At 55.2% G+C, this 13,311-nt stretch overlaps 1 protein-coding gene across 1 annotated transcript; it reads right to left on the reverse strand.

The window, feature by feature from the left end:
- Positions 1–2,007: 2,007 nt before the first annotated feature.
- On the reverse strand, positions 2,008–12,386 carry TOMM40 (translocase of outer mitochondrial membrane 40). Its single transcript, XM_081117542.1, has 10 exons — positions 12,285–12,386; positions 11,915–12,188; positions 11,151–11,218; positions 10,613–10,705; positions 9,722–9,823; positions 9,536–9,641; positions 4,114–4,236; positions 3,916–3,992; positions 3,698–3,800; positions 2,008–2,686 (listed from the first exon to the last, which is right to left on the reverse strand). Exons 2-10 carry the CDS (start codon positions 12,180–12,182, stop codon positions 2,547–2,549), a joined length of 1,080 nt encoding a protein of 359 aa, XP_080973668.1. The 5' UTR covers positions 12,183–12,188; positions 12,285–12,386; the 3' UTR covers positions 2,008–2,546.
- Positions 12,387–13,311: the final 925 nt, after the last annotated feature.

Consider the following 13,311-nt stretch of genomic DNA (forward strand, 5'->3'; position numbering starts at 1 on the left):
TCAGGAGCCCTCCTCCATTCTAGGGGGCTGGGCATGGGAAGGAGCGGGCAGTCACTGGATGAGTAAAATTTGGGGAGGGGACTGAGGGCTGAAATCCTGGGTCAGAGGAAGGAGGGGGGTGAGGGCTTGGATTCCTGGGTCTGAAAAAGAGAGGAACTGGTGGCAGAAATGAAATGGGAGGGGTGGGGACAGTGTAATGCATCTACTAAAAGCTGAGGTTTTTTGGGTTTTTAAATTATTTTAGAAAGGGCGAGAAGCATCGATTTGTTGTTCCACTTATTTATGCATTCATTGGTTGATTCTTATATGTGCCCTGACTGGGAGATCGAACCTTGGCTTACAGGGACGACGCTCTAACCAACTGAGCTACCAGGCCAGGGCTTAAAAGCCTAGGTTTTGAGAATGAAACCTGGGTGTTAGTCCTAGCTCCCTCTTTGGCTGTGACCTTGGGCACAGATGAGTGCCTCTCTGAGCCCGTCCACATTTGTGAATTCAAAGTCCAGCACAAGCACTGTGGATTCCAGGAGCTGCCCAAATATGGGGCCTTCCACAGGGCTTGGAGCTTTCATGCTGTCTAGTTAGGACTAGGGACTCTGAAACAAAACTGCCCAGCCTGAATCTGGGCTCTGTCCCTTGCCAGCTGTGTGACCTTGGGCAAATGACCAAGTCTCTCTGAACATGCAGCTTCTGCTCCACAAAACAGGGGAAACAGCTACACTTACACCATCGTTCAATGATGCAAGAGGCTATATTAAGTCCTCCTTTAACCCCATCGACAGATGGTCCCAGGAAGTGCGGCAGACATTTAATGAAACCAATTTTTACCAAGGGGGCTAATTGATCTAAACAAGAGTTAGACTCCTACAGCACCTCATCAATATTATAAAAAAATGACGAACAAAATGTTCCTCGAGAAACTGCTGTACCCTATGTATGAAGTAATACGAACCTTGGCCCACAACGGGTCTTTATGAGATGGAACTGCTGCAATTGGCCATAATGAGCGCTCCAACACCACCACCTCCCTAGCAGCTGTTACATGAATCCAGCTGTTGTTTCACCAGGCCACACAGGAAGAACTGGAGCAGCTGGGATTGGATTCCATGGGGTCAGGGGAGGCCAAATGCCTGGTCCCAGGAGGGCGCCTCAGTGTCAGCCAGGTCTGTTTGATCTCAGAAGGTGCCAATGGGGAACAGGCACTGTGACTTTCGCAGGCAGTAAGGGTTCATTTCTGCCCAGCAGCCTTCCTCCCCAGACCCTGGGTATCGGTGTGGGTGGCAGACAGGGTTTCAGTTCCCATCAGGAGTAGTCAGGGGTGTGTTTACCTGAGTCCTAGGTGGGCCAACTGATCTCTCCTCCTCTCAGCATCAGACACCTGAGACACAGGTGACCTGGCCTCCACCCCCCATCTGGACCACTCAGACTCCAGCCCCTCCCCCTAACACAGGAATCCTAAACTCAAGCAGTTCTCCCCCTCCAGGCAGTGATTCTGAAATCTTTCCAGGGGCCTGTATCCTTCAGGAACTTCTGGAAGCTCTAACTTCCCTACCAGGAAGAAGTCACTCCAACACTCCCTGCCCTTTTTGGAATCTCAGCTTGCCACTCTCACCCCTGCGCTGACCGCCCCCCCCCCCCCCCCGTTGCTTCTGCTCTGAAAGCCCCAAATCCTCTGCACACGAGAGCTCTAACACTATCACCTCCCTAACAGCTGTTACATGAATCCAGCTGTTGTTTTTCACAAGTTGAGATCAATGCTGAGGCCCCTCTGGCCAGGACAAGCTGGAGCCAGTGACAAAACCACACCCTCCTGGAGAGGGAAGGCCTGTGATGTTCCAGGGAGGCTGTGATCCTGGGCCAGGTCCTTCCCCTGTCCAAGTTGGGCTCCTGAGAGCACTCAGGATTGACCCCCTTTCGGGGTCATCCTTCCATGCTCCAGCCCTGTGGCACCCCCTGCTGGCCACCATGGGAACACCAGGCTGGATGGAATGAACAAAGGGGCAAACAGGTAGGAAAGCGAGGCCTCATTTCATTTTTTTTCCATGTATATTTTTTGTTTGTTTGTTTTTTCTGTAAAATGTCCCAGTTCTTCCATAACTTATAAACATGATTTATACCGAGGAGTGGATGGGAAAGTGGGTGGGGGCAGACCTGGGATGGGGAAGCTCCTCTTCTTGTTGCCCCCTTGGGGCAGGGCCCCAGGGCCCTTTGGGGGGTGGAGATGCCCCAACACCTCCCTGAGGTTGTCTGGCCGCCTCTGCCCCTGGTGCTCAGAACCTGGCGCGCCCCTCGGTTCCAGAACCCCCTCTGGGACCCCAGGCCCACTGGGCACACAGCCTCTGGTGCTCTGAATCCTGAAGTGCCCATGGCTCCAGAATTCCCCTTTCAGCTGCTGGGGTGATGGCCCCCCTCCTTTCTGCTGCCCCCCTGACCACCAAGGAGGGAGGGAAAGGAGAGGGAGGGGCGTTTAGGTCTCCCCTCCGTGTCAGGGGGAGGGGGAGGTAAGGTCTCAAGGAGGGAGGGAGTGGGAGGCAGGGGCCAAGAGGGGCTCAGCCGATGGTGAGGCCGAAGCCGCACTGGAACTTGTTCTTTCGGTGATTCAGGAAGGCCCCGAGGGCCAGCGTCAGAGGCAGGGGCGGGAGCTTCTTCTCCAGCGTGGCACCCACGATCCAGTTGCTGTCCACGGAGCCTGTGGGCAGACAGCTGCGCTGAGAGCCATGTGCCGGCTTCCCATTCTGTCTCTGTGGAGTTGTGCTCCAGGCCACATCGACACCACCAGCCAGACTGCGGGCTTCCAGGCCTGTGACCACGCTGTTCCCAGAAACCTCTTCCTGTACCCAGAGTATTTCAGCCCTAGGAGCAACTGGCTCTATTCCCCTCAGCTCAGCTGGCGCCACCCCCCTCCGGGAAGCCCTCTGCCACCCCATGGGCTCCCCTATCCCAGTCCTGTCCACACCCAGTCCTCGCTCTCTGGGGACAGGCTGTCCCAGCACCCTTGGCACAAGGCTGGGCACAGCGGGAGCTCAGCATCTGCTGAATGAAAGACTGAACTGTCTTCTTGGGCTCATCTGCCAGAACCCGGCAGATGTGCACCTGCCCAGTGCCGTCCCCACATGGGAGGGAGGCTCACTCACTTTATAGGAGAGGAGCTGAAACCCCAAGCCAGCCTGTGCTGGAAGAGCTAAGGCTGAGAGGCTAGAGGTGAAGAAACCCCTGGGCCTCATCACTGCTGGTTAGCAGCCCTGCCCTAGGCTAACTGAAGTGGCCTTCAGGGTGGTCTTCATATCCTCCAAACCAGAGAACCACTGATATCCAAGAAGAAAGGCTTAAGACTGGACATGAAGACTAGAGGCAGCCAGCCTGGGAGGGTGTTCTGGGCCTGGTTGTGACTGTGCAACCCCTAGGAGCCTCCTTTCTACTAATGTGAGATGAGGAGGGGGAAGAGGGGTCAGGTTGGATGTGCTCCAACTTGCCTTCCACTTATAGAAAAAATAAAAGGGCAGAGTGCAGAGATGAGAGAGGGCTGCCGGCTGGGGTGGGGAGGAATTGGTAGTGGCAAAGCTCAGGGATCAGGCCCCCACCTTCTTAACAAACGTTCCTGGGTGTTTTGGATGCCCTTTACCATCTCCTTTGGCCTACATCCACTCAGAACTGAGTCACCTCTTGTCTGTTTTTCACGTGGGGAAACTGAGGCCTGTACCTTTGAAGAGGAGGTTGGCCTTGGGCAAGTCCAGCTGGTACCCGAAGGAGACACTTGTGTCTTGCATCCTTGTGCTGGCCTCAAATTCCACGCCTACCTGCAGCTGGAGGGACCAGGGCAACAGAGTCAGCTTCCCAGACTGGACTCCCGGGCACACAAACCCCTGGCAACCCATGCCTGGAAGTGTGCCCTTACAGCCGGTCTCTGGACCAGCTCACCTGGTCACTGGCTTTGTGGTAGTATGTCGCATGCATGCCCGCCTGGCCCAACGTTACTGTTGCCAACCAGTTGTTCACTGTAAGAGAAGAGGGAGTGGGGGAAGGTTACCAAGGGGATTTGGGAACCCAGGTCCCCCTCCCTCAGACCCAGGAGTCAGAGTCCCAGCCCCCACTCCTACCCCCAGGCCCCAGGCTCACATGTGTATTTCCCAGCTAGAGACATGACAGTGCCCTCCTCCCCGGGCCGCCGGTGGTAGACCAGCTCTCCACCCAGGGCCAGACACGGCGTGATACTCTGGAGGTAGTGGGCCACAAGGATTCCTGCGGGCGAGACGGCAGGTGTTACCTGGGCCTGGTGGTTTCGGCCCGGCCACAGTGCTAGGCCGGACTCCTGCTCCGGGCAGCCTGGAAGGCTGGCCCCTGCCAGAGGCTCAGGACCTGCCCTCAGGCCTCCCACACCCACTTCTCCACGGAGAGTTCACGGGGCTATGAGGTCAGCCTCCCAGATCCTGTGGGGCGTCATCTGGTCTGCACAACCCTGTGTAGCCGGCATTCAATCGCCACCATTTACAGAGGAGGCCGAGGGAGTTAAGTCACTCACCCATGGTCACAAAATGTGTGTGAACCACTCTGCCACTGGGAGAGGCAGGAGGGGAGGGTCAGGGAGAGCACACCTCTGGGTGCTAGATGGCACTGCAGCTCCACCACTTGCCGGTGGAGTAATCGCGGGCCACTGGTGTCCCTTCTCTGTAAAGAAGCCTAAAGGAGTGGATATGGGCACAGCGTACAGAGCGTGCCCCGTGCTCAGTGATTGCTAGGACTGGTCCTCTGCCCCTCAGCAGCAGGGACCCTGGAGGTCCCATGAGTGTTTGCTAACAGAGGACTCTCCACCGCTGGGCTGAATTCCTGAAGCCAAGGGCTGAGACTCATTCGTGCCTGTCTTTGGAGAGTAGACCCCACAGATGTGATCTTACAAGAGGAGAAGAACCAGAAGGGCGACAGACTGGGAGACACAGAGGGAGAGACAGGGACGCAGAATCAGAAATGGGGGGGCAAAGAGGAATGTTAAGATTCTCTGGAAAGAACCCCACCAAGAGCGAGCAGACACAGGCTGTGAGGTCTTGGGACCCAATAGGAAAGAGGAAGACCCCCCAAAAGGGGGAGACAGGGACAAGCAGGGACAGCATGGAGTATGCTGCTGCCTCTCAAAAAAACCAGACACAGACTTGGACTGGCCAAGGGAGCAGGGCAGAGACTTGGGGGGGGGGGGACACACACGATCAGTGGGCTGGCACGACTGGGAGGGGGCTGCCAGCAGGGCTAAGGAGGGTAAGGGTTCAGGGCCGGGACTGGCTACTCTGGGCTCACGTGAGCCACAGAGTGCATTTCTTCTTCCAACAAGCAGATGACATAATTAACTCCTCCAGCCGGTTGTTAACACCATTACCAGCACACTTCTAGCCAGGAACATGCACTCATTCAATTAAGGGAAACTGAGGCCCACAGAAGGAAAAGTAACTGTTTATAGTCACAAAGGGACTTAAACCCACTGGCATCTCAGTTCTGCCAACCGCTGGGGCCAAGGGCCGTGAGACCCCTGAACCTCTCCCCAGCTATCCTTCCTCTTGTCTCCTGGGCCTACCTTGTCCCTTGCTCCTCCAGCCCCACACTCCTCCCTGGTCTGCCTGAGCCTCACCCTCTCCCAGCAACTTACAGAGGGAGACTGCTGAAGCACAAACTCAACCCTGCTCCTCAGTGCCCAGATCCTGGCTCCCCACAGCACAGCTACAAGGCCCCATGTTGCTCAGCCCCAGCTTCCAAACAGAGCCACTTGCTCTTCCGGTAACACAGCCGGCCACACATGCATCTAGGCTGCACTAACGCATGGAGCGCTCTGCCCCCTAGTGCCCGTCACACACCGTCCCCCTTACCCAGGGTTCCCTTCCCTCTGCTTAGTCCAGCCAACTAAGCATCTGCACCCACATATCTCGTGGATTTGACTACTTCTCTCCAGCACACCACCAGATCAGAGCCAGCATCCCAGTAGTCCTCTGGCACTCGCCCCCGCCCCCGCCCCCTACTTCCACTAGACTTCTGCCATCAGTGAGAACACAAGTCTATGGGAACTCAAATCCTAGTGGTCTCCACTGCTGAATTCTCTCCCCCAGTCCCCATGTGCCCTGTAGAACCTGGCTCATTCCCATGCCACAGCCCCTTCTCTGCTCCCCAATCACATATCCTGGGCTTCTGTGGCCCAGGACACACTTCCTCCCAGAGACGCACAACTCGCTGCGCAGGAGTCACCTCCTTTTGCTTGAATATCTCACCCCTTCCCACCAGCTCCCCCATGGCATGTGAGTTCCCAGAGTAGGGGCTTTGTGGAGCCCAGCAGCTCTCATCTGGGGGCCATTCATTCTGCAGGGTCTGCAGCAGCCATTGAGTCCAAACCCCATGAGGAGACAAAGTGGGTCAGGTCTGTGAGAGCAAAGAGCAGGCCTCAGGCGAGGGGCAGACCCATGGACCTGGGAAAGAAGTCCTGTCTCTCAATCCGCCTACCACACCTGCTGGGCAGGGGCAAGTTTGGGCTACTACCCTCAGACCTTTTTCCTGCTTGGCTGGGGCCACCAGGATTCCTTGGGTAAGTCACCTGGGGCAGGAATGGCAGGCCCTGAAGGGAAGGTGGTTCTTGGCCCCCACTGGACAGGACCTCTTTCTGCACCCCCACCCCTCACACAGTGTCCTTTCCCCAGCGCCACCCTTCTCTTCACCCTCCTTGGGCAGAGATGGCCATTTTAGAGATGCTGTCTCTGTCACTCCAGGTGAGACAGCCGCCCCTGTTATAAGTTCTCATAGTGACCTGGACTTTTCTAGGTGACTGATTTCTCCCCAGGCCTCAGTTTTCTCATCTGTGAAATGGGGGCCGTAAAAACAGACTCTCTCTGCCCACTGTGGGGTGGCATGGGGACACACACAGAGCAAGCCCTCCCTACACACCTGGCCTGGAACTTAGAGCTGACGATAGACTCCTGCTGAATCCTCCAGCGAGAGGTGGTCACTGCTATTGTGCCCTTGTGACAGATGAGGAAACCGAGGCTCAGAGTGGGTTCAGCCACCAGGGTCCTGAGTCCAAACTGTCGGTGGTAAGTTACTCATGTCCTCAGCAGTAACCTGGCCCAGTAGGCCCTGTTTTTACTAATCTGAGGAGGGGAAGGGGGCCCTGGAGGCCAGTGTTGGGGCACAAAAGGTGGATGCTGGAGAGCGTGTACGCGGGGAGGGGTGCCCAGTACCAGAGAGAAAAGCATGGACTCTGGAGTGCGACTTGCTATGTCTTTCAGGAATCACTTCCCCTCCCTAGGCCACAGTAAGATGGGGATAATGGCAGCACCTACCCCACACGGCTGATGAGGATTCAGGAGCCATTTTCCTTACAGTTTTACTCCCAACGCCTAGAATGACTGAACAGAGAGGATGCACATGATATGCTTAGGGTCTCACAAAGGGCTGAGGGAAAGGATGGGACTTGCCATTACACTGCTCACACCTTTGCTCAGCATTTTCTGGCTCAAGGTTCCAGGTGCTGGGCATACAGGAAGGAGTAACCAGGCAAGTTCCTGGCCTGAAAGAGTGGACATCCTAGCACAGGAGACAGACAGGCAGGCAATAAAGAGTGAGACAATTTCAGAGGGAAGGGCTCCAAAGACTATGGGACAGGGTGAGGGGATACCATAAACGTGCACACAGTCACGGAAGGTCTTTTAATGAGGGTGATGTGTGCCGGGAGACTCATTCAGCCACGTCAAAACCAGAGAAGAATTCTAAGTAGTAGGAACAGCATGTGAAAAGGTCCTGGGGTAGAAAGAACACAGTGGTTCCAGTAAGTGTCAGAAAAACTCACATGGCCCAACTGCAGTGTGAATGTGAGCAGATTGGGTGATGTCTTCAGAGGTCAGAAGGGGAGAGAAAATGGTTTTTCCTGCTCAAGGCCCCTCATTCCCCCAACAAATGAAGCTTCACCTAGGGGGCCTCTCATGACCAGCTTCCCTGTCTCCTGGATTTTATGACATGGCCCTTCCCCCTCCCTTCTCCAGCTGCTTGCCTCCTCCTAACAGAGTAAGTTCCTCCTTTTCCTCTGGAAGCTCAAAGGTGATACCTCCTCAGTGAAAGTTCCTTAGCCTCAGGCAGGCAGAAGTAGGAGCTCTCCCTGGGCCCTCCCAAGGCTTCTGGCTTCCTGCCTAAACGCACTCAGTACTCACTGCCCAAGAGCCTGCTCTCTATGACAGATCAAATGCGGCAATCACCAACTCCATCCTTCCAGCTGTTCAAGCCAAAAACTCAGGAGTTGTCCGGATTCCTCTCTTTTACCTCCCATATCCAACCCACTAGCAAACTCCATGAGCTCCACATTCAAAGTACACCCATATTCGACCTCTTCTCATGCCCTCCACTGCCCCTGTGGTGGGCGGTCCCTTTGCCTCTGCTCTCCACGTGTCAGCACAAGGGAGCCTGTTAGAAGTCCAGTCAGATCCTGTCCCCATCAAAAGCCTCTGGTGGCCCCTGACACATTCAGAGTAAAGACCAAACTTCCACAAAGCCTTGTGTGATTGGCCCCCTGGTCCTCTGACTCCTTTCCCTCACACTCACCCTCCTTCTTCGTCCATTACAGACACGCTCCTCCTTGATGTTCCAGTAAAGGGTCCTGCCTTAGTGCCTTTGCACTTGCTGTTTCCTCTGGCTGAAAAGCTCCTTTCCCATTTATCTGCTTGGCACGCTCCCTCCTGCTCTGTCTTTGTTCAAATACCATCTACGTAACGAGGCCTTCTCTGAGGACTCTATCCAACCCTCCTGAGACCTGAATCTTTCTATGCAGTCCCATCACCTGACATCGTTTCTTTATATACTGCTTTACTTCGATCTGCCTTCACTAAAATGGGAGCTCCCAGAGGGCAGACTTAACACTCTTTGCTCACCACTTTACTCTCTGTGCCTAGAATACACATGGACACGATCAGTAAATACTCATCAAATACTGTGAATGTAAAGAAATCAAAAAACAACAACCCACCCAGAACACACATACACACACACACACACACACACAAAAACAATGGAGAAGCTAGAGGTACAGTGAGTCCAACGGTTCCTGCCCCCAGCCAACCGAAAGAGGAATTTTCCTTGTCAGCCCCCATATCTCAGACTACCTGTCTCCTCCCTGACTGCACGCGGAACCTGCTGCCCTGGGATCTGCTCTGTGCCCTCGAATACCACCACAGCCCCACAAGTAATAATAAAAGCAGCTCACTTCCTTGGGATCTATTATCATGTGCCTCAACCCCTTTGAAGCATTTCACACACAAACTTATATGACCTCCTCAAAGACCCTGTGAGGCAGCCCAATTTGACAGGCGAGAAAACTGAGGCCCACAGAGGTGCTGGAACCTGCCTACAACTACAATTAAGCCAGCAGCAGAGCGGGATGTTTGAACCTACTTTCTCACTCATAATACTGTCTGTGTCCGTTTTTCAGATGGTAGAAAGGAGGTCCAGAGAAGAGGAAGGACTTGCTGGTAAAGCTGGGACTGGAATTTGACCGCCCCCCCCCCCCAAGCCCTGTGCCTCTTACCTGAACCCACCAGGACATCTGGGTTCCCTAGGGTGACGGCTGCTGTGAAGTCAGAACCCCGATACTCCCCGTCCACTTGCCAGTTGACAAATTTCGACTGCTGAGTCTGTAGGGAAGGAAGGGAAGTGTGAGGGCAATGTGGTGCTCGGGGGGGCTGGGGAAGCAGCCCACTCGACTCCCGCTCACCTGGATGGCCATCTTGGACCTGAGGCCGGGGCCCAGCTGGTGAATGACCTGAGCATTGAGGCTGCCACTGTTGTCCATGTCACCCACCAACACAGGGAATGCCTATGAGGCAGAGGGTAAGGTAAGAGGTTGGGTCAGAGGCCTGGCATTAAGGAAATACATAAGTGATGGGCCCAGGTGAGAAGCTTAGAATCAGAAAGCTTCAGATTGAGGTCCTCCCTTCCAGGAAGCCCTTCTTGAACACCTAGATTGAATTAGGCTCACCTCTGGGCTTCCGTAGACTTTGGGCTCCCCCACTGCACTCCTGCCCACCTTAGACTATTACTCTCCAGGAACAGACCTGTTTCCTCTCTCCACTAGACTGTGAGCCCCATAGCTGTTTCAGTCACTGCTATGTTCCCAGCACAGAGCTGGGCACAGAATGGGGGTACAATGAAGATTTGTTGAATAAATGAATTTACTGAATGGAAATAGTTAACAAATTCAGTCTCTCAACTCCACCTGTGTCCTGTCCCAGTCTCCTTCCAAGCGTCCAGTTTTGCCCCCAATCCCCTAAACTAGTCTCTGCACACATCCTGAAGGACATCTCTAAAGCATAAACCTGACCATGACCTGCCCTAGTTCAAATCTTTCCATGACTCTCCAGTGCCCCCTAGAGAAAGTCCAAATGCCTAGTTTGGCATTCAAAGCCTCACACAGCACAGAACTGGGAAGAAGGCAGGGTTTCAGGATGAAGGAACGACCCATGTTTCAGTGCACCTTGGAGAGACAGTCCCCCCCCTCACAACACCCTCAGAAGCTCTGGCCTTTCACTGACAAAGCCTTCTGGTGTTTGGCTACATATTTGTTAGAAGAATGATACAATAAATGAAATGACAAGAGGAACCTCACCTCTGTGGGACTCAGCTGCTTTGTCCCCACGTACGTGACCCCGAAGTGGTAGTTGGACTCCCCGATTGTGCTGAGGGCTACTGTGTGGTTCACCTGAGAGAAGGAGGGCTGTGGGTTTGAGGCTGTAGGCCACCACCCTAACAAACCCAGCTGAGCCCACCTCCAGCCTGGTATGGGGGGTGTTTGCCTGTTGGGCTTCCCTATCCAGGAGGAAAAGACAGGTATCTTTCGGCAGGGTAGGGAGTAAAGACTTGGAGGTGTGGCCAGACTAGATTAGAGATTTAGAGAATGAATGTGCTAGGGGTGGGACTACATACCTGGCACTTCACTTCTGCCTGGATGTTAAGGGGGAAGGGGTATCTCTGGATTCTGGGTCCTTAAACACTACCACCAGCCCCCACTGAGAAGTCAGCCTGGCACTGTGTCTCTGAGTCTTTTTAAGTACCAAGGAGCTCAGCCCTTTTGGGAGGAGTAAGGGGGTTGTATGCAAAGATGCAGGGGGATGGCTGGGATGACCTCTGGAGGGAGGAAGGCTCACCTGGAAATGGTTACTCAACCCTTTGTTGACTGTGAGCTTGACACCTTCCATCTGAATAGGAAAGAGCTCTGAAGAAGAGAAATGCTGTCACACACACACACCCTACTCTCATCCCAACTCTCCCTTCTCCAAGGAACCACAGCAGGAGGTTCCCACAAAGTATCCAACCAGCAAAATGGCAGTGTAGCCTAATGGAAGGGGCCAACACCAGAGCCTTTGCTGCATCCAAATCCCAGTGCCATGACCTACTACTGTGTGCTTTTAGGTAAGTTACTTCATCTATTTCAAACTTGTCACCTGTAAGATGAGGCTCACCACGTGGAAACACTGCAAAGGCTTAACGAGTTAACATACACTGAATGCAGGAACACTACTCAATAAATCTCCATCACTTTTGCTATCACAATTATTCTAAGCCAGAATCCAGCAGCTCTGGGGGTTCCATCCCCACTAGATCCCTGCTGACACTGTGACCTTGGGCCTCAGTTTCTTTGCGGATCACATGAAGAGGCTGGCTTGTCTGATCCCTGGGGCTCCTGAGGTCCCTAAGGCTTTTCTCTACTCTTATGCCATTCCATCTCGAGGTTCCACCATTTGATCCCATCGTTCTAAGCCCCAAGTCCAACGTTCCACCATTCGATCCCAACGTCAACTCCTAACGCTCTGTTAAATAATTCCAAAAGTCGGTGCCAATTCCCAAGGTTGCCTCAATGCACTCTTCCTTTCCCCGAGATCCGGGGCCATCACACCCCCTCGCCCCTCACCCTTGCACTTCCGGTGGCACTCCTCGAACGTGCCCGGGTTGGGCAGGCAGCCGCAGGCCCCATCGTCCGCGGTCCCTGCGGTGCTGGCGGCTGCAGTCCCAGGGGTCCGTTCTGAACCCCGACCCGCGCCAGCCCCAGCGCCCAGGCCGCCCCCGAGCGGCGGCAGCGTGAAGCCCGGAGGAGAGGGTGGAGGCGGCGGCAGTCCCACGAGGGCGGGCGCAGGCGGTGGCCCTGCGGGCGGCGAGCTAGCGGCCAACACGTTCCCCATGGTCGCCTGCAAGGGGAAAGGTCAGAGGGCGGAGGCCAGGGCCCGCGCGCTCCAGGCCCAGTCCCCAGCCAACCCCCGCCCTGCTCAGGGCCCCGGTCTCACTAGCGGCTGCGCCTGCTCCCGGCCTGGGCTCCGCTCCCACCCCGTGCGCCACGCGCAACCGAACCCACTGCCGCCGCCGCCACCACCGTCGCCCCGCCCCACCTGGCCTATTGGTACAGCATGCCCTAGGATCCGCCCACCAGCGGCAGGGCCTGGCCTCACTATTGGAGCCATGGATGGGAACTCCACCCACTTCTTTGGAACGTCCTTTCCTTATTGGCTCCCATTCGCGAGCTGGTCAAAGCACACCTCCCTGGCCTTCCCATTGCCTCGTGAAGCCCGCGCCTATTGGTTCGCTACGCCGCGGGTTCCGGTGCTCCCCTACCATTGGTTTGTGCTGAGCACTTTGCAACGCCCACTGACTCGTCGCCTCCGCCCCTCTTCAGAAGGCGCTCCTCTTTCGACTTTGCCCGGCGGAGAAGTTGGCATGATAATTGGCCGGCTTTGGCCCTTGCAGCACCCTGATTGGCTCCGACAGGTACAGGGGCCGGACCCTAGTGACAGGATCAGTCTGGTGCCCTCATTGGCTAAGGTGCCAGGGTCGAGGGACACGGGTAAAGGTGGGTTGCGCGGCAGAGGCTGCTAGGCAGCAAGGTCAGGCCTCGCGTCCCACCAGGCACCGCGGCAGAGGGGTAGTCCCCAGTCCCGAGTCGGCGACCGAAAACCGGAAGTGCTGGTCCTTCCCACAGTGCCTCGGGAGAATTCTAACCGGTTGTTTGAACCCTCGCCTGCTTCTTGTTACCCACAATGCCCTTTACCCGTTTAACGCGACAGTTGCTACAGACCCCCCTTTCTTGTTACCCATGATGCCTTCTGTCCCCCACTCCCCCCGACTCCACTCCCGACCTGCGTCACTGCGACTTCTATCTTTGGCCCATTCATTCTCATCCCATTACCCAGCATGCCTCCGCTCCATTCATTTCAGTTTCATTGCCTGTACTACCTTTAGCACATTTCTGCTTGCTCACTTCCGTCGCTCTTCTAGCCTTTCTTTAATTAACCACCATGTTTTGGGTCTATTACCCTG

This window comes from Miniopterus schreibersii, assembly GCF_964146895.1.
Source record: "Miniopterus schreibersii genome assembly, chromosome: 18".
In the NCBI taxonomy this organism is placed as follows: Eukaryota; Metazoa; Chordata; class Mammalia; order Chiroptera; family Miniopteridae; genus Miniopterus; species Miniopterus schreibersii.

Excerpts from the sequence above, each read along its gene's own strand:
- TOMM40 (XM_081117542.1), bottom strand. The coding sequence starts at position 12,182 with ATGGGGAACGTGTTGGCCGCTAGCTCGCCGCCCGCAGGGCCACCGCCT. Across the intron at positions 10,706-11,150 it reads GGTTGAGTAACCATTTCCAG|GTGAACCACACAGTAGCCCT; the intron begins GTGAGCCTTCCT and ends TCCTTCTCTCAG. Across the intron at positions 3,801-3,915 it reads ACCACAAAGCCAGTGACCAG|CTGCAGGTAGGCGTGGAATT; the intron begins GTGAGCTGGTCC and ends TGGTCCCTCCAG.